Raw genomic sequence first — 23,935 nt, forward strand, 5'->3', positions numbered from 1 at the left:
ACGCGCGCGCCAACCAACGTTCTCACGCACGGCTTTTTTTCCCCCCTTAACCACCGCAATGTCACGTAAAAACGTAAATATGCCACGTAAAATGTCAAAACGTGGACTTTAAAGTGTCTAAAACGAGAGGAAAGAGGCAAGAACAAGTCACAACAGGCAGGTTTTAAATTGTACTGTTTTTATTGCATGAATTGTAAATAGCTGCAGAGAAACAACGTTTCAAGATGAGTACAGTTGGGTTTGAAAGCCTTCCTGCAGTGACGAGAAATGGTCAGTGGACATTCAAAGATGGCACGGCTAACTTTAGTTCACCTTTTATCTCCTTCGTCAGTCTACCACAAGACCAGCGCTTATATACTGCATTTAAACCGCAACTTGTAGCTCTGGGGAACGGGAGGTGGTGGTGGGGAGAAAGAAACCGTACTTTAAACTTTGCAACACCCAAGTAATCGCAAGGACTTCTATCAAATGTGCTTCACCGTCTCAACACAGGAGATTCAAGTTGCTCAGCAGCGAGCGTGACATCCTGTAGCTGCAGTACAGTAACGATACATGATGTAAGGTGGCTGTTATTGCTGGCTCCTTGTTTGTTTTACTGTGGGGGTGATTTCTTTTTTGTTTTTTGTCACATTAGGAGAGAGACAATAGAGAGGTTTGTGGTGTGCTTTGGTGTATTACTCCCTCCAGCAAAGCACTCAGCTCAACAGGTTTTCATCTAGGTGCAGCTGCTCATTCAGTGGAAGTATCAGGATATTATCAGTCAAATCAACAAAAAATAACGCAGAGATAAACCAAAATAAAACACAAAAAAAAAAAAAATGCAGTATACAAGCTCAAATTCTGTGGGTTCAGACTTGGAGCGATGACTCCATCTACAGGTAAGTTGTTGTACTGCAATGACAATGGGGGGGAGGATTGACATATTTGAAGTGTGTGGTGCTGTGATAGTTTATCATATAAAATAAAAAATCAGCTCCCTTTTAGAGTAAGTAGACCAGCCACATATTAAAACGAAATTCTCACCGAGAACTTGTAAAACGGTCTCTCAAACCTTCCAAAGTAACTTGGTCACTCAACTGTCACTGAATGAAAGAAATAAGAATAAAAGGAAAATAAATCCCCAATGAAATAATAAAGGTGGTATTTTACTGTACCTGAATATACCTGTTCCCACCCCACCTCCCCGCAACGGATCCTATTTCAAACATAGGACTCAAAGATATGGGCTCTAATGTTAATAATACATATATCCATACTATGTTCATATAATTAATAAAAAATAAATACATTTAACAAATACAAATGATTTCGCAGTGGGTAAATTACCAAAGAAACAGATTATCACCCACAGTTGTATTGTTAACACATCTTTTTTTCTTTTTCTTTTTTCTTCAAGTGTCGGATTTCAGAATAAAACCATTATCACCCCTTATTAATTTAAACCTGTAGTCTTAAAGCCTCTACACTGGTGTGGCTGTGCTATTTGAGCTGGGTGAGAGGACAGGCTCCATCCAGTCGTCTATAGGGCTGTATTGTGAGCAGTGGCTCACTAAAGGCTAAATGTTAACACTGTAGCAAACTCACAGAGAGCAACCAGGAGTAAAAGTAGATGCTGATGATTTATGTTGTTGGCAATGGGACCCGAACCAGCTCTCGGCTTTGGCCAGAAAGCTGCGGGCACAAAATGTGCACGTTTACATGTCTTCAATCGGTATATCTTGTAAAAAGGTAATATGAAACATTTCTTCTTAATTGTATTTTTTTTTTTTTTTTTTTTTTTTTTTTACCTTTTTCTGCTTATGCATTTTTGTACAAATCTTTGTATAACCTGTTTTTAGACATAACAAAACAGATTAAACCAACAGAAAAATCAACCAACAAAAAAAAATTCTCATGCATAAGTTATGTCCCACTCTTACTGATTGCATTTGTAAGTTACCATCTTAAAAATCTGTGCACATTTTTCTTTAAGTTCAACATAACATTTTTCTTTTTGTACATTTTAAGCCATTTGCCTTTTTCTCCTTTTTTTTTTTTTTGATAAAATTTTTCATCCTATTTTCCAGCCAGCAGTTCCAGGTATTGCTCCAGAGTTGATTCCAGACACCCGACCTGTCTATTCCTTGTACAGCAGGAGGCGCAAGAGGCATGTTGTGTAGGTGCTGGCTGTGAGGAGGACAAACCACTCCGTAAAAGAAGCTGTTGGGAAGCAAATGAGCATTTTATCCTTTGTGATTTCAGTTTAGGTCCAAGAAATTAAACCCCATTTCCTATGACAATTCTTTTTTTGTTCTTTTTTTTTTCTCCTGCTAGAAATCGGTGCTCGTCACCCCGAAAAGCTTGACAGATACTGTAGATGTTTTAATACTTCTAACAACCTCCCGAGGCTGGAGTCTGGCAGCAGAAGTGGGACAGGACAGTCAGTCAGTTGCAGACAAGGACGGGGGTTGGGGTCCGAGGGGATGGGGGCAAAGCGAGGTCACCCCTATCTGCAGAGGTCTTCCTGTGTTGAGTCTCGCACATTTTTCCTCTTCTTGCTGTTTCCCTGGTGGTGTGGCTTGTTGCTCGGATGACTTTTGGTGCTGGAGGAGGAGCTCTGCTGCCCGTGGTGGCCGCTCTTCTGGTGAGAACGGGACATCCTGGCCTGGAGAAAGAACACGGAGAAAAAAAAAATCTGTCTGGTATCTGAAAGATTTTCCTTTGGAATTCAATACAGTATGCTACAGGCTGATAATAGTGGAGAAATAGGATTAAATTGGTGTCTTATATAGCTCATTATCAAGCATACGTCATAAGAAAATAACACGAAAAATGTTACAGCTGTGAGAAAGGAATTCCCTTAATCTCTGTCAACATTCCAGTTTTTCTGTGTGTTTCTTTATTAACGTTGTGGTGCGTTATGTATTCTAGGTGTATGTTTGATGTAAAGCTGAGCGAACCTTTCCCCCCTTGTTGCTTCCAGATGGAGTGCTGGTAGTGTGGCTCTGTGTTCTGTGATTATTGACGACGGCAGACTTTTCTCTGTGGGCGCTGGAGCCCCGGCCAGGCTGCTGCTTGGCTGTCTTACACGGCGTGCCGTCGGAGTCCTGTGGAAAACCAACAAAAATAGACGACTAAATAGTCATTCCAAAACAAGAACATTTACTCACATAGCTTCAAATGATACACATAAAACAACAATTTAAGGTCTCTGTGAGTGTGTGTGTGACTGACCGCATCGCTGCAGCTGGAGGTTGAGGACGTGCAAGAAGGCGACAGTGGAGAAGAGGAGGGAGAGGAGCGCAGTGAAGGAGACGGAGACGAGGAGTTGGAGGAGGTTTTGCTGTTTTGGACCGACGGTACAACTACGACAACATCTTCATCGTCGTCGTCGTCAGGAACGTTGTTGTTGCACTCATCGAGTTGCTGGGACTCAAACAGCGTGACGTCATTTCCTACAGAAACAAAGAGATTTAAGTTTCAATAAAACTGTGAAAATTGTATGCACTGAGAAGAAAAAAGTAAATACTAATAAAATGCTTTGAACGTACTGTTGAGTGGCACATCATTCTGAGACGGGCTCCCCCAGTTCTTTCGGATCCATTCCCTGTATTCATCCACTTCTTGCGTTACTCGGATTATTCGGCCAAGTATGCTGTGATGGGATACAGAAGAAGGTATACTTATTACACCGGTGTTTATACAGCAGTCTGAGAGTAAACGTAAGGTGTAATAAAACTGTAACAAGAGCAACTGAAATACTCCAATTTTAGAGTTGAAACTGTAAACAACCCTGACAGCACATGCCTGATTATTCTAACAATAAACTGACAGTGTTCGACCAGCACAATCTCTTTAGTTAGCAACTCACCTCTCCGTCGCGTTATTGGGATAGTACTTGGCGATTGGTGACACGGCGTGGCTGAGCACCACATAGGCGTAGTCGAATGCCTGCTTCACCTGCATGGCACCGTATGAACTCCGACCGACATCGTTGTCTGTTGGACAAAAGACAGATGGACAAATTGTATTAAAGATGACAGCCTGACCAAACATGCCAGTCCAATATCTGGGGAGGGAATTGAAATGTTGACCTTTTGAGGATAAACACACCTTCTAACCCTTTATCTTTTGTGTTTACTGGTCCTACCTGGCTGCAGTGGGTCCTCAATGTAGAGCATGGAGGGCCTGTAGCCATCCATCATGTTCTTCTGGACCTCATCTTTGGCAACGTAGCAACCGCCATCTTTTATTCTGATACCCGTTTTCAGGTAGTTGAAGTGGCGACCGTAGAGCTCGAAGAACTCGATGAGCAGAACGCCGATGTTGATGTTGGGACTGCACACGTCGTCCCTGTAGTGAAGCTGGAAAGTACGCAGCAAAAGGAGATGTCAGGATTGATCCAAATGGTTGAATATCAAGTCACTGATGAGATTTGTAGGCTATGTTCAGACTGCAGGCAAAACATTTGTTTCTGAAATCAGGACTTTTATTTGTAAGTGGTCAGATCAGATTTTTGCACAACACCAACAGATGTGCATGTGTTGCTGTGGTAACAACGCAGGCACCTGTCGCAACGTATGCTGCTGATGCGGCTTGAGAAACGGAAGCCTTGGAAATTTAAAGACACTTTGAAATACAATTTGGGTGGCCAGAGCATCCGGACAGAGACGCATCTGTAGAAATCTGAATCTTGAAATCGCATTTCAAACCAGCTGCAATTTGTAGTTCTTAAATCAATCTGGATATGTAGAAAAACAGATTTGGTCAGTCTGATTATAGCCTATTTTTACGCTGCATATACTGCTGTCTCTAACAGAATAATGGATATTTTATAATACCATTCAGAATTAGAAAAAAAAAAAAATCTGAGCCTTGTGTTCATTATAACTAAGTCAATGAGAACAAAGGATAACACCAAGAAATACAATTAGTTGATATAAACATTCAGAGCTCTTATTAATGACCAAGTCAATCTGACCTGCAGGAAGCTGACAGCCATGAGAAAGAGACTGTAGGAGCCGATTCCACCGGTGAAAACTTCATTGAGGTCCCTCTGCAGTAGGAACTGCTTCAGGACCAGAACCAGGTAAGGCAGCACAGGGTATTTCTACAGGACAGAGGACAGACACCGTGAGGACATAGTGAGGTACAGATCATGATACAGCGCCCTCCAGAGGAGGAGTTTAAAGTCAAGTCCTGGAGTTTTTGCAGCTAATCACATAAATTATTCCTGTTCTTAATTTTCTTGGCAGTGCCAGTTTACAACACATTGAATTTCCATTAAGCAGTGCTTTCAAAATCTTTAGATGCTTCTATGAAACTCTTAAATTCTAAAAAACAACTTATACAAAATTTTGCAGGTACTATACCATTCGGATTTCTACATTCATGGCATCTTTACAACCTGAGAGACATGACAGGAATCTGTAGGAAACCTAAAAGCACTTTTTGAGGTAATGCTGCCATCTGTAGAGGCCACAGGCAGAGCTTGTAAAATGTTTCCACCTCTGTGCTTCAGACTAGGTAGAGTGTAGGTCAGGTAAGCTGCAGATGTACACTTCAAATAGCAACAACAGTGGCAACAGGTGCTAATCAATAAGGTTTCTTAATTCCAAGGATGCAGGAAAAACACAATACAGGAAATACATTTTATAAGCATTTAATAGAAGCCGTACCTCTTTGAACTCCTTGATGAGCCTGGCAGCTTTAACACCGCTCTTCACATTAAAGCTGATGTCCACTTTGACCTCAGTGAAGGAGTCTGTCAGTTTGATGATGGGAACCTGGAAACATACATGATATAGGTGTTCATACTGGACAGGATGCAATCAAACAATCAAATGCTTGGCTCAAGCATCTCCAGACATTGTGATGTAGGACAACTTAAATAAACACATTTATTGTAAGCCAGAAAACATAACAGACAAGCACAGTCATACACAAACCCTCCTATACAGGTCTAATCCGTAACTGAATTCTTAAAGCGCCGATTTAAGGAGCTCATTAGCTCTTTAAAATGCTAAACTAAAGTTAAACTTGGATCGCAAAGAAAAAGCTTTATTCAAATCCTTTAAGTCCTGAAAGAAAATTAATTCAGAGTGAAAGTAAATCTAATCTATGCATAGATTTCAATCAAACTAATCACAAACAGAAGGTTGGCAGTGGTTTAGCTACTCAAATCTTGCCAACATGATTTTTTTTGGCATTAACCTTGATGCGGTGTAATTATCTGTGAACGTGCCTGAATACAAGACATGCAGAGAAACCAGTGTCGTCATCTGTCACAACTGCTTCGACTGATGTGTTTTACAGCTCATAAAACTGACGACTGACATCAAAGACCTGAGTATGACAGTCAGCACAATGATTAATGACAAGATATTTTTAACGGTTATTAATCATTAAATTTGTCACAAGGAAGACAGTTTTTAACGCAAATCCCAGCCAAAGAAAAGACTCTTTAAATGACTACTCCTCTGATTTAGCATTGCACTTACATTGCCAAAAAAAAAAAAAAGTCACAGAACCAAAGTTACTGTCATTTTATGCACCTACGCTCCCACATAACCCACAATGACAAGCTCCTGCCAATATTTTGGTCAGGTGCAATATGCAAGTCGCAGCCACTGTAGCCTCAATTGGGGGCTATGCGGCATTTTAAACCAAGAAAAGACCACATCTAACCATATCCAAAATCTAAGATGATGTAGTCTCATTAACTTGTAAAATCATCTAGAAAACGGCACTACAACCAACAGAAATCTAGTCTTGCAACACTGTGCACACTTGCGAGTGAGTACCATCTCACCGTGGCTTTGTCCAAAACCTTGATGGAGTTCTCATCTGCAACATTCCTCTTCCTCAGAGCTTCTTCCAGCGTCCAGAGCGGAAGAGTCTCCCACTTCCCAAAAACGACCAGGTCGATATCACTGGTTTGGAAAGAGAAATGATGGAAAACACTTGTTGAGACCGGTCATATAAACATACAAGAGCAGCTCACACAACAGCAAACAGGGTACGGAAACATAAACAAATAGAAGCACAAATTACACGCAGTCCTAAATGGTTTAACAAATACACTTTTCTGCTGTAAATACACAAACAATCAGTGTGCAGACCAGTCTGTGAGTAACTGCACACAACTTTGACATTCCTGCGGGTCTGCTAACTTTATGACTCCTCTCAACTTGTGATACAACTGCATTAAGTTCTGACATTTACCTCTGACACAAGACCACCTTAACTGATGCCTGACGACGACATCCTGTCAATTCAGAATGTTTCTTTTGACTGCATTGTCATAGGCAAACAAAGAGATTACACGAATTATGCTATACCTATAATTATATATGCCTCTTGTAGTTTGTTTCTCTTTTTTTAAAATTTAGTTTTCATACACGAGTTCATACCCTAACTTCTTCTTCCTGTTCATCTAAAAACAGTCATTTTTAAATATGCTCCACATGAAAACTTACTGCAGACAGGTGAGTCTGCTTCTATCTCGTGGATGAGTAATTTGCAACTTCAGTCACAGCTTAAAGAAGCCAGCCCGTGTGTACTACGTAAGCAGCGCCATGTTGACTTGAATAATCTGTAGCTTGTTACTTACATACAAGCATATACAACCTTTTTTTTTTTTTTCACATCATCCACAGACATGAATGCATCCCCAAACAGCTTAGTCCCATTAAAGTGCTCAGTGTCGTATCAAAGGTCCACTAATCCAGGTGACTTGTCTGTGTGTCAAGTGAGCAAGTGTGTGTGTGTCTGTGTAGGCGGTTGTGTGTTTTTCAGTGGGTGGCTGTGCCAGTCATAGGCCTCGCTCAGAGTTAATTTTTTTTTTTTAAGGATCAGCTGTGCTAAAAATTACTAAACCACTTGGTCAAAAGCAATTAAAAGATTGTCTGGCTACACAGAGCTAGACATTTTGAAAAGGGCCAGTTCACAGTTGAGCTGAAAGAGACGAAACAGCAAGGCTTTGTAGAATTCAGGCTGCTTAAGAAAACCAAATTACTCACCTTGTTGGCAAATAAAGACCAGTGCTGAAACTCCCAAACACTTGGACCTGCAGAGATGGAACGCAGAGTTACACACCCACCATAAACACTGTTTGTTATCTTTTTATTTATTTTGGTTGAATACAAATTATATTAATTCATGATCATCCTGTGGAACAGCCAAAAGGTGTTCCAAGAAGCCGTCAATATAGTGCTGTGATTTTCCCACGCTCAATTTCACTACAACAACCTGTTCTCAGAGCTGCACAGATGCCATAATTCTGAAGCTTAGTGTCGATTTACGAACAAGCCCAAACAAACTCCACAGGCGTGGTACAAAAACTACCCATCGGGGCCTAAGGGAAAGTGAGTGCAGATTCAATGTTTTGAAACCACTTCAGTTGCAAGGCAAGTGAGCTATAAAAGACCAGGTGGCCTCAGTGCAACAAGCAAATATCCTCTGTTTAATGTAGCATTAATGAGGAAATGGGCTTTTGTGGAAATCAAAACTAGCAGGGTTTACATGCCAAACACTGCTCTTTTAACCTGCACACTAACTAGGCGGCCAAATCATCTTCAAGCTCCGGCCCACAAATTGGCGTTTGAACAGAAATAGAAATAAGCCTTGACCCTATCTTTACTCCTTTAAACCAGCTCCCTACATCCCACTACAACCAGTAGCATCCACACTGCTTTACAGCCCAGTCACATGTCCAGGGCTAAGCTGATTGTAGAGCCATGTTAGTGAACGAGTGCACAACCTGTCTGCGAATGGTGATGTAACAACAGGTGACCACAAAGGTTTTATCTCATCTTGACACGCTTTTACTTGTGGCATGAGTGCAAAGTGTTTCAGACATAGTTCAAATCCCAAACTGACCTTTCATGGAGACCTTTTGGTTAAACTTGCCTAAAGAAGCTTCCATATATACCTGGCTACAGGAAACATTCATGAGTGTCCAGTGACCAAGTGGTCCTTGTTTACACCAAAGAAGTAAAGGAATAAAACTGGGAAGGATTGGGTTTTGTGCTTCTTAATTCAGGAACTGCTAAGCTCTGATGCACACGTTGAAGCACCCTGCTCTATCAGCATGATCTTCAGTATGTCAGTGGGTACAACACTGCCCGAGGTGGCGCCGATACCATGACCCAAACGGAGTACGATGCAGCAGGGAGATAACAGGAAACAAGATACAAGGCTGAAGCTCATAGAAATTAGCTGGCTTGTATACAAACAGCAGAATTGATTGTTGTATCAAACAGAGACTACTGTGACACAGGGGGCATGTTAACAGTGACCAACTTCTTCACTGGTCTACCAATCCATTAGTTTCTGCCAAAATAATATAATCTCCTATCAGGTCTGTAAACTTCCAAAGAGAAGTGAATGAAGGGGGTTGGGGTGATGTGTACCTCAGCACTGGGCCACAGGTCGTGGATGACTCCCTTGATTCTGTCCACCACCTCCAGTCTCATCTTCTCCTCCTCAGGCCGCGGGGAGATGTAATCATAGAAGTCATTGACCTCCTCGTGTAACCTGCATAACACACAAAACACAAGTCATGTTAAAAGGCTGAAAAAAATGCTGTTTTCTATGTTTGTCCCAATTGAGTCAATTAAATATCCAGACTAGTGAATTTTGTTCAATCGACAGAGATGAGCGCAAATACATGAAGAAATATCTTGTTACAATTCACAGATAATTATTCAAATATAAATACAAAATATTAAAGAAAATGTTTGTTTTTTTAATGATGATTAACCAATAATCGTTTTAAGGCAACCGACTGTCAATTAAAGGAACTGTTTATAATTTGCATCCCTGATCCAGACCATCATTATGGTCATTATTTGGAGTACAGCACACACATTTTAGTTAGCTTCACTTAACCCTGCTGCAAATAGATGCTAAGCATATGGGCAAAACATACACACTGCAGGTCCTATCTAATTACACTCTTGCAGCTTGATCGTAATAAGAACAGGTCAAACATTACAGATTAGTGTAACCGATACTTTTCTGTCAATAGAGTATGTAAGTTTCAACAAATTCGAAACTAGTTTTGGCCATATTTAACCACGAGTCAGAGGGAAATGAACACACCCAGGGCTCGTCATTGGCTTGGTACAAATTGTGCTCTCCCTGCTAGCAGAGCAAAAAAGTACATCATGCAATGCCAAGAGTGGCAACAGTCACTGCCACAGATCCAGATGTCAGACAGAGTCGCACTGACAGGACACAGTTAATAGCTGCATTCTCCTCTCTCTTCTCACGTATTAACACACAAGACTCCAGTGACTGCATGTAATCAGAATAAGCTGAGAGGTGTTCACACCTCACATAGCGGTTTCACACTGGCACGGTTCTGGTTCTGGCACTGGTGCGGTTCTGGAGTCTCAGAACCTTGGTGCTGTCTGGCGAACCAAACCGCTTTCACACCAGTTTAAGTGGAACCAAAGTGGGAGGACGTCATTTCGTGTCACACAGGCGGAAGTAAACACAGCAACGGCAAACTGGCAGGTCGTGTGGATTATTTAGGAGCGTTTGTTTTGTTACTGCTCAGTTTTTTAAGTTTATTAATTATTTGGTCTGGCGTTCGGGTGAACCCAGCCTTGGCCATCTCTTCTGAAAGTTCGTTGTATAGTTTACTCTTTCTTGTGGAGGTCTCTAATTTCTCCTGGAATTCAGGTGATGCCCAAATCGCCACCAGACACTTAGTTTCTCCTGCCGACCACTGAACATTTTGCTTCTCCATCGTCTTCTCTGCTTTCTTTCCTTCTCTTCCTGCTCTTTCCTTCTCTTCCTGCTTTCTTTCCTTCTCCTTCCTGCTTTCCTGCTCGACACGCCCACTGATGATGTCACGGTTCCCAAGGAAAAACCAACTATTTTTAGGTTCCGCTGAGAACCGACTTTTCAGGTTCCGAACAATTATTTTTTCAGTCTGAACGCGCCGGCCGGTTCAAAGTTGCGTTCGGGAACCAGAACCGTGCCGGAGCCCTGCCAGTGTGAAACCCCTAACAGTGGCAAAGTTGTGTCAAACTCCTCATCTCTTTGTATGCACAATAATCAAAGCACTGAAGTCACATTAATTGCGTTTGGTAATGGGGGGCGTAAAACCCAAGGTCAGTGATAAAAGTCTTGTGAATGAAAGATGACTGTGATCTCCAGACCCACAGGAAAATTGATGCAGCAAATTATAAATTTTAGCTGTACTTCTCCCCTCTGGGTGAGGAAGAGGTGTCATCGAGCCAGGCAGCTGAACGCAACCCAATAGTTGAAGACTTTATGTAAAAGGGTGACCCAAAGATCATGTAAAGTCAGAAGTCTCTAAAACAGAGCAGAAGTTCATGAATACTTTCATTATCAGCTCTCCTGTGGCGGTACAGGTAGATCCATGCCCAGGAGCCAAATCATTGGTTTTGACTGAATGTTCTGTTCTAATTGTAGAAATGTTTAAGTTGTCTAGCAGGTGTATATCGCAGCACTTAGGCAATCACATGCATCGTATTTCATAAACATCACGAACAGAAGTAATCCTCCACACCTCTTTGCAGGACCTGCAAAACTTAAGACCTTTTACAGCACCAGGAGTTTCATCTTCCCAAGGAAAGGCAACAGCGTTTCAACATTATCCCAGACCAACTTTTTCCTTACTGGTAAAACTGTACGGCTAAGAAAAACAAAAACAGGAACCCCTACTGTGACCCAGTGTTATGTTAGTAGAAAAAAAAACCAACGTGTATGGGCTGGCTGAAAAAGAGTACTGCATTTGTCCTTGGAACAGGTCGCTCTGCCCACATGCGCCGACCTTTTCACTGACCAGTTTTGTCTACATACACAGACGCGGGGGCAATTCTCTGTGGGCGGACAAATAAGAACACAAACACACACACACCGAGCATTTACACATGCACGTGTCTGACAAGGGTGTTGTTCTTATTTAGTTTCAGTTGCAATTAGTATGCCACCATTCGGCTTTCAGTTTTAGTTTGACCCCAATTCCAAGCCAACAGAACGCACCACTCAGGTAAGACAAGGGACGGCGAAGGTGACGCGTTCACCTAGCAGTGGTTGGTTGGCCAGAGAGAGTTGGGTAGTTTGCACGCAACATAAAAGTTTTGTGTGTGCTCTGGTCACTGCTAGCATTGTGAGTAAACAGTTAGGGTTACTGTTAACGGTCATGGCCGAACAAATATAGATAAAGTGAAGTAAAATATGATTTCTTTTCTTAAATAAGACAACAAAACAAAGCCCACAGATACCTCTGAAAGATGGAAAAGAGAAACAGTAGCAGCTACTAACACTGACTGACAGTAGTTTGGATTATGCCCCAAAGAGCACTGTGTGTGTCTGCTGTCTGGGTTTTATGTAACAAGTACCCTTAACCTGACACAGTCACAATTTTGACTGGGTTTCACCTTTTAGTGCTTCTTAGGTCTCAGAGACTCAGTTTAGCAGAGGCCCTGGATACAAACGCTGTGCTGAAAGGTTGCTGACCTGCTAATCATGGAGGGAATTCAGTTGCAGATAAAACTTTCTTCTCCCCAAGCCAAAAGCTATCATGGTGACCTTGGAAAAAAAACCTCTAACCCCCTCCGAGTTGCTGCAGCTGAATACTTTGGTGAGGCTGTGAAGAGAGCAACAACAACTCTGTATTAAAAAACAAGACACAAGGAGGCGTGCACATACTGCCACACATGAACAGGAAGTATGAGGGCAGGGCAGCTAGTGTTGTAATGCAGTTTATACTTCAGTCAAAGTATCAGTCATTTCCACTAGAGCTGGAACAAATTATTAGTTTTCATCGTCGATTCATACGCAATCATCTTACCTAAAGCCACAGGTGACGTCTCACCAAAATTTCAGTGACCGACCGGACAGAAAGTCACAATAAGCTGAGTTTCTGTTTGCTGTATCTGTGTTTATGGCACAAAATGAGCGATTATCCCAGAAATACATGGGACATTCGCCTTGTTGACCCTTTTGTCTATCTGATAAACACAATTACATTACTTTTGGATGATATATGTGGCCGAATATCAAACGTTGCAGTTCACACAATTACTTGGTTATTATTTCTTTTATAAAAGGAAGAGGAGACAAAAAAAAGTTTCTGTTTACATTCACAGCCCCACCTACAACATGGTAACTGAATTTTAATGACTAATCTATTTTCCCTGTGCACATTGCAGAGACTCCATCCTCCATCTCTGAAAGATTAAGTTTCATTTCAGAGTAACAGAAACTCAGCCGCTACAGTCTGCTCGGTGTGCCCGACACCTCAGCTCAAAGCTTAACACCAATTTAAGTTACCATAATGTGTTGTAACTGAACTGAATGATTTTATAGTTTGAGGTAATGAATGATGGCTTTTAAACTTACATAAACATCGAGCTAAAAGAGGACATTTGTCTGTGGAGACCATCTGTCATATTCGGTTTCAGTTTTCTTTCATCATAACAATACAATAAAATAAAAACACTTTTGTTTGCATACTGGCAGCCTCCACAACAGCAACACTAGGTTTCATTTCACAGCAAACAGGCCACTACTGCTCCCTTGTCATCACATGGGCGGGAGCGACCGCAGAAATCCCATCTAATGCCCCACCTTCTTGGATCGAGTTTCATTTCAGTACCGTGCCTGCCCAGGGAGCAAAAGGGTCTTTGGCACTGCTCATCGGATAATCCCACTTGCATATATCATAGTAATGTTATGTAATCTTGTGGAAGAGGTTTCCACAAAGCCGAGTCTCCTAGAGGAGATAGAAAATGTTCCCTCGCCTCCAAAACCATTTCTTCTTTTACTTTTTTTTTTCCTGGCATGATTATTCTCAGGTCACTGATGGTTGCCTATGACGTTGGTTAAGGGCTTGTCTCATTTTTGAGCTCATTACAATTTGCCCTGAATGTGTGACTAACATATGAATGACAGTTCTCTGCTGCTATGGAGAATATGAACACCCTGCTTACACTGAGTCAGAGACATACTGAGTGTCAGTGATCTGCAGACTTAGGGATTTGTGCTTCTTTGTTTAGGTGTTGCCGTATTCACAACTGTTCCAAAATTATTACTTTCGTAATTGATAAACTGTTAGGTCTACATATGAGAAAACAATGCAAAATACACATCACAATTGTATACAGGCCAAAAAAAGTTGCATGAAAAGTTATTTAAACAATTTATCCATTATCCGAGTAGTTGCAAGGCCCCAGGGTGCAACTGTTTTGGGCACACATGCACCCAAATATCTGCGAATTGTGACTAAACTCTTAAACTAAACTATGCACCTGATAATCACCTAGACAATAACAATCTTTTAACAAACACCAGCTACGTTTGGACAGCTGATTTTTAATAAATATTCTCCTACAGACATATTTTCTACAGATTATTTCCTCAGCCTATAACAGGACTTCATGTACTATACATCTTGTACATGTGATCTGCATGTCTGTGGGAGTGTTTGTGAATGTGTGAGACCACACCGAGTACTGCTCCCCTCCCACATTACATAAACAACAAGATAAATTCTCTGAATTTCGAACTGGTCTAATGAGGACATTTTTCCTTAATGTAAGTTTCTGCCGTGCCCAGCCTGGACTCGAAATCATCAGTAGAGGTAACCAGTCCACCTGTACCTAAAGTGCCTAATCCGGTAATATTTTGCCATGCCGGCCTGTGAGAGGACAGAAACAGGAAGTGAGACAGCACCCAGGGGAGAGGAAACCCTTTGCCAGATCATCATAGTTAATAATGGACATTTAGGATTTAGCAATTTCATACACAACCAGTTATAAATTAGGCACACCGGAGCAATCAGTGTGAAAAGTTAATTGCAGATACATTTTCCACCTTTTGACTGGTATGAGTAATCAAAATCAATTCTTATGGCGAGGGAGCTGATTTTTAATTGAGCATAGCCGTTATAGCACTGCCACCAGTGCTACATGAAGGTGTTATGTACCATTAAACACCAGTGCACATTTTTTATGGTAAGCTCATGATTTGGTGCAATTTACAATATTGCCCTCCTGTTTATCTCTCATTTTTATTTTCTTGCAGAAACAGTGCTTTTATTCCACCTCTTTGAGCATAACACACAACCTGGGTTTATGTATTTAAGCCATAATGGATCACATCATGTTTTTGTATTATGATATGTTGTGTCACGATGAGCCACAGTGGGATCCTCAAACATCCCTACAGAGAGCCTCGACATGAAAGGCACCTCAACACCATGTCAGAGAGGCATAACTCGGCCTTGGCACAGCTGAAAAGGGAGAGGAATCAGAAGGTAAGCTGAAGGGAAAATATGACAGCAAAGGTAAAAAAGAGGGGGGAAGGTTTGGGATTTAAGGTGTGAGGAATAAGGTGTAAGAGAAAAATGGGGAGAGTGTGAGAGTGAGAGAGAGAGAGAGAGAGAGAGGATTGGGTGTGGTGCTGAGATGCCTTCATGTGAACAAGAGCCATCTGTTAAGTTGGGTAGGATGAAGGAAAAAAGAGGTTATTGTTGCATCACACTGAGCACTACTCACTGACTGTTCAGATATTTTTATTATTACGGCACAGAGGTGTCTCTGTAGAATAGCTAAAGAATTTCACACTTAAAGACGAGGATTAAGATGTAACATTCTTATGACAAGGAACACCTGCCTGAGACAGGTGATTGATGACCGGGCTAAATGCAATGAAGTGTCCCAGTGTTATGCATCAGATCCGGCTGGTCTCGATCTAACAGCTTTGACCACCACATTGTCCCTGAAAGAGTCCCAACATCATGACCCCATTCTCGCACGGGCTTGAAATTTTGGGCCATCCTTTGCAACAAAAGAGGGCAGTGTGTGTTATGCGACACTGCTCTGTCTAGGATGACGGGCTGGCCAGAAGGCAAACAAGTCAAATCACACACACACAAAACACACAAAACACACAGCTCTTCAGAATGAGGACAACCACAAACAGAGGCGGAGGTGTCGGTGTCTCGCAGATGGCGGATTCATTAATGTTTCATCAATGAACTGATCCGGGGTGCTAAGTGTTGGCCGCTGGGACAAAAGCGGCTCCAGTTACACAAAAGTCCAAACGCTGCCGATTGCTAGTGATGGTCATGCCTGAGTGATGCAGCAGCGAACTGTGGTCAAAACAGGAACAGCTGAGACTAAAAATATGGTCGTGCCAGGATACACACATCGTGTTGGTACTGGCATACTGTGTAGTGGTCCCAGAGTACCACTCCACAGTGCCGACATCTGATAAGTTCTCAATCACAATCATTTTTAATACTTCTATGTTTATTGTCTAAGCTCTCTCAGAGTAACTTCTTATTATTATTACTATTATTATTAACTGATCTGGAACATGTGTAGATAGTAGAGCATTCACTTCTTGTTCTAAAAAGTACAATTTGTACTTTGTTTCTACTCTTACAAAGTACTTTGTGTTGTACCACATAACTTTCTACAAAGTCTGTACTGCTGTAGATTTACTGCCAATTGGACAATGTGGCTTCTGTGTCCAGCACGTTCGAGCCTTTAGCTTGACTTTGTGGTTTTGCTTGATGTATGTTTTGCTGCAAGAGCGAGGTAAAGTTGCGGCTTAGCACAACCTGTCTGAGCCCAAAGTGACATCTCTTTAAAGTTAGTATCAATACGAAATAGGAAGAATAACCTTAAACAAATATCATATAAATGATGGCACTTTTCACTTTCAAAATAAAATATTTTCAGTGTCTCTCCCTTTTACTGAGGTAGCACTCAAAATATAAATCCGTAACATTTTGGTACTAAACCATTAACAGTGAAAAGGTGATTGTATGGCAAAACTTAAATACACATAGGCCACGACAAAAGGAAACCGTCTAAGCCTCGTTGCTTTGTACACGTGCTGAGAAGGTCACAGTCTGAACACACGCTCTAAAAAAAAAAAAGTGTGCTGTGTGTCGCTTGCTGACTGCATCAGTCTGGAGCATGGGAAGGCTTTCCATTGGACAGGAAGAGGGAAAAAAAGAAAAACACATTCCTCACTACACATGGGAAGGCTGAGTTATGGAGGGCCGCCCACACGTGCTGTTCAGAGTGGGCCTGTTATACCTAGCGTCCAAATGACCAGCACGCAGGCTTCTCTCTCTCTCTCTCTCTCTGCTGGCTTACATGCTTTGGCTGCCAGCCAGCGAGCAGAGAAAGAGAGGAGAGCGTGGCATAGATGTCAAAGCTAGTAGACACTGGAAGAACCACAAGTTCTAATAATGGAGCTCTAGTCACAGTGGTGCTATCTTGGTGCTAGTGCTGGGAGTCATAAATCTTCAAAAGACGGTGGCAATAAAGGGCAGTAAAACCATAAGCCAGGGCTGCTCATCAGTGAGCAATTAACCACACATTTCATTAGCCTGCAAGTGATGTTCTGCTTCACCACTCCAAACTAGCTGCCAACACCAGGCTGCTCTAAAATTAATAAAGTGCAGGCTGCTCTGTCATTACTACCATTCTGGGTCAATGACAGTGTCAGAAAAAAAGAACAGAAGCTAATGCCTTAGCATCCACAGGCAGGCTAGCAAAACAATAACCGCAGGACAGTGAAGGAGTAAAGGAATATTTAACACAGGAACTATAGTCGAGGCATCCTCCTCTAGAAAGAGTGTGGATGCTCCAAAATATAAAAGATTATGAATTATCCCTTAAGACAGACGGCCTCAGATTAATGCCGCCCCATCTTCTCAGGGACAGTACAGGGAAAATGTGCTTAGGACAAATCTGTCGGCATTCGGAGAGCTAATTAGCGGCGAACTAGCAACAGGCGAGCAGCAAACTTTGACAGCAAATCCTCCGCCATCATCTCATCAGTCAACTCTTTAATCTCATCACGTTATAACTGAAATGTGCAAATAAAACTATTTACAGACCGTGCAACGCTTTATTTCTTACGATAAATCAACTTTGCTGGCTTCCTCCCTCACTCTGACGCAACATTTTTAGCAACAGGCGACCACACCAAACGCAACATTACTTTGAATAACATTACAGGTTTTTCTGGGCTGGAAACATTTATGATATTGTAAGTACACAATGCAGAAATGCTTCTCATCACAACACCGTCTGAAAGTTAAGATGACTGAACCGAGTGACCTGGCAATCCGGACAAACCAAATACGTACGTGATCCAGGTCTGCTGACAATATACATTTTTCTTCCCATAACATGCCACTGGCCAGTTAAAGAGAAAAACAACAGACCCATGTAGTAAATAAACCTATCACCCTCATTCTCTCACAATGCCTCTCTCTGTCATAAAATGACTGGAACTTTGCAACATTGCATCTTGCCTACACAATAAAAACCCACAACACCCGATCCGAAAACGGTTCAGCTGGCCAGGAATGGTCCACAGCTCTCCCAGGCTACACTGACTTCCTGTGCCCATATAAAGATTCTAAATAACTCCTCTACACCACCAGAAAATTAGGTCTTAACACTCCCTTAGAGCTCGCGATCTGATTGGACGGACTCTGACGGGGCTCGGGTTTCTCTCTCAGAGGGTTGGCTTTGTTTTGTGGAAGTGAGGCCGTGTGGAGCATGTAAACACTGATCCCTCTCCATCATGAGGCGGGCTGCTCACTTGGACTGTCTCCGTTCCAGAAAGACTGGAGGAGCGTAAAACACAAATAAGCACATGCTTCTGACTCTCTGGCCAAACCCCATGACCAAATATAGTGTACAGATTGTCCCATGGAAAAATGCATCTGAACCTACTCCCTACCCGCACCCTTTTTGCTACTTGCACACTTGACATGCAACAGTGACTCCAAGGTTTACCTTTATCCACTTCCCTGTATGACTCAACCTGACTAGATGTTCAAACCTAAACATGCGTTACAATCCGGCATCTTGAAGTGTGCCACTAAAAAAGGGGAAGCAGAAAATCTCAAACAACAGTCCGGTCAATAGATCTGATAGAAGAATCTACTACAACAGTGAGTAAAAGTATCGTGAAATCGATATACATGTTGCAACACTGCAATGTTGCCTTAGTGCTTATCTCATACACTGAGGTAACTAACCAGCATAAAGAAACCCAGCGACCCCAGCCACCGTGTCACGGGGCTGGAAGTAGTACTCGGTGGTAAAAGTGCCAATCAGGCATGACAAGCACGCCGTGTGGCTCCCCGGTGGGGTTTGCAAATACAACACATTGATGCTCATGAAGACAATATTGCGCTACCGCCCATGATGGCAAGGCTTACTGTAGGACCCTCCATTTGCCTGATGGAAGACATTCTATATGTGCCATTACCAGCCATGGAACAGGATGTGATTTCTTTTCTATACATCCCACATCCAGATTCCATCTCCTTCGCAACAAAACATGTATTATGTGTGGCGATTTATCCGTGGAATTAACATAACAACGGCAGCTCTTATATCCACATGCAATATGTTGGTCTGTATAAGTGTATGTTGAAATACATTCCCTGTAATGCCAAAGGGCATGCTGGCATTGAGAATTAACACAGTCTGGTTAGACAGAGAGCCCTCAGTGGAGCTGAGTGTGATCGAGGCTCTGAGGTTAAGGTTCTGGTATTAGCAGAGCTAATCACTAAAGAATGTCCTTATGCAAACACAGAGCTTCCATATTACTATAAATGAGGATCAGCCAAAGACTGAGCTCCACGCTCTGGCGTTCTGCTTGTCTACACATGTCAAACAGAAGAGGGTGGGGAGGGGGGAAATCTGTGCACCTAAAAGGTCTTTAAAACAGAGCCCCACCCGCCAAAATATTTCTCCTCTATCATAATGCCTAAAAAAACACCGGCGATGACAGAAGACCCCCCTGCGCACTTCTAAGTCAATAAATGTCTTGCTTTTAACATGTTTGACATTGCTTATATGGTTGCCCGATGTTTAAGGACTCCTACAAGGAACAGCACATGCTCTCTAATGAAGCACATGTCACACTCACTGAAAGTTTATGACTCACTGAACCACTCACTGAATTAAGTAGTTGTTCATGAACTACAAGTGAAGCATGACAAAAGTTCGCTTCAAATACACCGTATGCCTTCCAGCTGATTTTAAAATGGATTATCTCAGATTTCAGGAGCAATACCTGTTGACCTTATGTAGGCGTTAGTGCACAGCAAAGAGTTTAAAATGTTAAAATAATACTGTATTCATCATCTGAATGACAAACACGCCTCGATGGGTTTTTCCAAAGGTGGCTGCAAATAGCCAGTAGACTTCTCCAAGAACAGCAGCTGTGTGATTTTCACTGATTAAAAAAGTATCAAAACATTCACAAAAACCTTAATAATTACTCATGCAGCATGATTTACATATGCTGCTGCCATCTGTATGCTCAGTATGCTCCAAATTCACTTCCTCTGTGTTTTCCTGTCACACTCAAACATCGGGCATTGAGCTACATTTTGGCAGAACTGTGTGTTTTGTGGGGAATTTGATTTTTTTTCCCTTCCAATAAGCAAACTTGTCACTATACTGATGTGGTCTTCCCAGCAGAATTCAGGCTGATCACAGCTCCTTTTACAGCTACTACAAATACAAATCAGCATGCTAATGGTGAATGATTTAAAATAATCAATTGGCTAGAGGAATTGCTGCCCCGTCAATAATGAATCCCGGTTGGCCAACACTGTTAAAGAACTGCAGACCACTTGTCCACCACGATAACTTCTGTGATGTGGGCATCTGTCTGTAATTATTATTGAGTTCATACAAGTACTGGCCGCACTCTTGTCCGTGTGCAAGTTTCGTCTACCCTCCCTGACTGCAGCAGGCGCTGTGGACAAAAGAAGCGACTGTATTTTGCTGGGAAGGGATTTTAGCTAACTGAAAGCTCCCGGTTATGCCCTGGTTGCATCGTGTTAATCCCTAGGTAACAATGCTCAAAAGCATATCCTGCTCTCTCACCTTTTTTACTCTTAATGGGATCATGACGTACAAAACAACTTAGCACTGCATTCAAGAAGACTTGAAACCAACGGTTGAGGCCATAAGCCTATAAAAGGACAATGTTAACGGTGGTTTAAAACAAGTGTATATAAAGTAAAAAGTACGGTCATTTTCTCATAGGTTTCTTTAAACTGCAACCAGTGTATTTACCAATAATAAAACTGGCTTCCTACCTGCTCCCTCATTCTTATCGTCTTTATGGATACATTTGTTACATTATCATTGATGTGTTTTGAAAGAAGGCAGAAGAGGAAGTGATAAAAGTACTACATCACAATGAGCCAATTATAAACACAATGCCATGTGCAGCCATAGACTGCAAAGTTTTAAATGTCCCAAGCGCACGCAGCAATTGCAAAAATGCACAGGTGCATCTGCAAGTCTGGAGACTAACATGAGAAACATGCAGGACTTGTCATTCCACTTTATTTCTTCGCCTTCATGTCACGACTGTATCCTTGAGTCACTTAAGCTGGGTAATTACAATGCACAAATCCTAGCTTGTACATCGTTAGAAAGACTCCAGATGACTTTCGCTCACAGAACTGTAATCAAAAGCAGTTTGACAACTTTGGCAAAGACATAAACCGTGATTTCCTCTGAAATACTGCCAGCCTAATATCTGTGGGCTTCAGGAGCCTGGAGTAGAATCAATGAAGAGGCACACTTGTTAAAGTGTCATCCTTGTTTTGGGTTTCACCTTACTACCCCCTAGGTGCTCTCTGTTGGCTCACTTTATTTATACAACCTGTCGTTGACAGACCACTTTATTTAAATATTCACCTCACCTTGCAGTAGAAGGCTACACAAGAAGTGCACTGAGTTCCTTCAAATCAAAAACTCTGGTTTGTAACGCACTGACAAACTAAATCTTAGCAGACCAGGAATAAAATTGTCCTTTTTCTTCAGTAAAACCCAAATGAATTATTGGTAACAGCGCAAATGTGCAGTACGTCTATTCCTCCACCTCCTAAATGATTAACCTCCTGGATGTTTAAAGGTTTGCTTTAACTACATTTTGCAAAGTGCCTATAAATATAACCTTGAGTACAAATGTAATAACTAATCCATACTTTCCTTAAATGAACCAGTGTGTTCTCTCGGGCCTATAATACAAATCAGCTGAGTTTTGTGCATATTCTGCTTCTGTAAAATACATTTCATTCGATGTAATAGTCTGAATTAAGATGATCTGCACACTTGCTGTGTTAACAGTCGTGCTGTGAATTATGCCTGGTCATTAGTGAGTAGACTCACTTTGATGGCTCATTTTGGGAGCCACCTATAACTTATCCAATGGTAGTTTCAGTGGGTGGGGATGAAAAGGTGGGTGGGGTGAGGCTGACAACCTCAGTCCTCTCTCTCTCCCCTGCATGTCATTTCAGTGAGCCTGCATTGGAAATGGCATTTAATAAACTTGTAGTTTACAGTCTTGTCCTGCGGGTAAGAAGTGAGTGCCTCTGCCACCAGGAGCTGCTTGTCAAAAAATCTTATGACATCTTATGAACTTTATCAAACTCTCCCTTACCCGATAATTCCTTCTGAGTAGTTCCTGACTTTCCATGGCGTGCCCGTGTAACCGTCGTATCCTCCCGTGTTGGGGCCGCTGCCACTGTTCAAGAGGCTGGAATTGAATCCGAAAGTGCTAGCTTTGTTGTCTCTTTTCCTTTTGTTGGGGTGTCCGTCCGTTAGCCCCCTCCAAAGCACGGCGACCCCGCTGCCCTGCTGCTGCTGTCCCCCTCCGCCGACACCGCCCCTGCCAGCGGCTCGGTTGTTGTGGTTGCTATTGGTTTCCAGTGGTATAAAGTCCCGCTGCTCCGCTATTTCTCCGTTCCCCATTGAGGTCGACATCCCCTGAGTCCTAGCTTCACCGCTACCGGTGTTTGAGTCAAGTGCTCCGTTTCTGCTGGTGAGGACGGCTCCCGGCGCTCCGTTGACGGTCGCTTTCAGGCTCGACGTGCTCTGAGATCCAGTCGTGTAGCTGTTATTTACATGCAAGTACCCGAGCCCCTGTGTCGTCTCCCAAATCTGCATCCACAGGTTGTTAGCTGGTCCACGTTGTTCTGGTTGAAACCAGGCGATTCTCGGATCCATCAAACGACACTGTAGGCAATACGCCCCCCCAACCCCACCACCGAGCAATGCTCAGCTCGTGTGCAGCTAGCCAGGTCGCTAGCTAACGTAGCTAGCCTGCTATATAGCCTCGTTATAGCCGCCGCTAGCTCAGGTTCTCCGCTGCCCGTTACTTCTAGAATCTGGTAAAAACACGTTCCTCAGTGAAGACGATACGCGCCGCTGTCAAACAAAATCATCCACGGGAAGTGCGACAAGAGTGTGAGTCACGCGTTAAAAACGGTATCTCAAGCCAAAGTTGAGGTTGAAGACTGGAGGAAACGTGCAGCTGCTGCTTGTCGAAGTGCCTCTCTGACCCTTTCCTCCTGATCGTGGGTCCCTCAATGGCGGAGTGTACGACGCCTCTGCGCGTGCGCGGAGCGAGTGGAGAGGAGGAAGAAAAAAAAGGGGGCGGAGACATAGTTGTTACGCAACAGACAACTGTTTTTTGTGTTACGTAACAGCGTCTGATTTATTTTTCTTTCATGAGAGTGAAATGGACAAGGTGTTAACTGGACGGAAACGTGAGCCCCTTTTATTCTTTATCTCTAAATGATTCTTCTTTAAACCAGGGAGGGTTTGACTGCGAGAACGACCCGGATTAAAGCTTAAAGCACTTAAATGTACCAGGATATTTAGGAAAACAAAACTCGCATGGTGGAAATGCACAGTACATATTGTACAAGGTGTTATCAAAACCCTCAGGTAACACTAAAAATTCTAACAAGTACTTTCACTGCAAACAAACAATAAATTCACTGTGGGCGTATTCGGAAAATGCCTTTCCAAAAAAATCCCAACAATTTCCCAGGAGGACATTTTTAAGCGGCTTATCTGTGGCAAACAAAACCTCCCCAACTTTCAGACGCTTAAACAAG

At 42.4% G+C, this 23,935-nt stretch overlaps 1 protein-coding gene across 1 annotated transcript; it reads right to left on the bottom strand.

Moving 5' to 3' along the window:
• Nucleotides 1-161: 161 nt before the first annotated feature.
• On the bottom strand, nucleotides 162-23,423 carry tent4b (terminal nucleotidyltransferase 4B). The gene is made up of 12 exons (XM_030415441.1): nucleotides 22,474-23,423; nucleotides 9,393-9,516; nucleotides 8,001-8,047; nucleotides 6,791-6,911; nucleotides 5,658-5,765; nucleotides 4,961-5,089; nucleotides 4,130-4,343; nucleotides 3,851-3,977; nucleotides 3,531-3,634; nucleotides 3,214-3,434; nucleotides 2,940-3,086; nucleotides 162-2,644 (listed from the first exon to the last, which is right to left on the bottom strand). Exons 1-12 carry the CDS (start codon nucleotides 23,037-23,039, stop codon nucleotides 2,486-2,488), a joined length of 2,067 nt encoding a protein of 688 aa, XP_030271301.1. The 5' UTR covers nucleotides 23,040-23,423; the 3' UTR covers nucleotides 162-2,485.
• Between the last annotated feature and the right edge of the window lie 512 nt (nucleotides 23,424-23,935).

The sequence above is a fragment of the Sparus aurata genome, chromosome 4 (genome assembly GCF_900880675.1).
Source record: "Sparus aurata chromosome 4, fSpaAur1.1, whole genome shotgun sequence".
Lineage (NCBI taxonomy): Eukaryota > Metazoa > Chordata > Actinopteri > Spariformes > Sparidae > Sparus > Sparus aurata.

What these genes read in the sequence shown, in the direction of transcription:
- tent4b (XM_030415441.1), bottom strand. Translation starts at nt 23,039, where the DNA reads ATGGATCCGAGAATCGCCTGGTTTCAACCAGAACAACGTGGACCAGCT. An exon ending in AGGTTTTGGACAAAGCCACG is followed by an intron (nt 5,766 to 6,790) that starts GTGAGATGGTAC and finishes GTATGTTTCCAG; the next exon opens with GTTCCCATCATCAAACTGAC. An exon ending in CCTCCAGCTGCAGCGATGCG is followed by an intron (nt 3,087 to 3,213) that starts GTCAGTCACACA and finishes GGTTTTCCACAG; the next exon opens with GACTCCGACGGCACGCCGTG.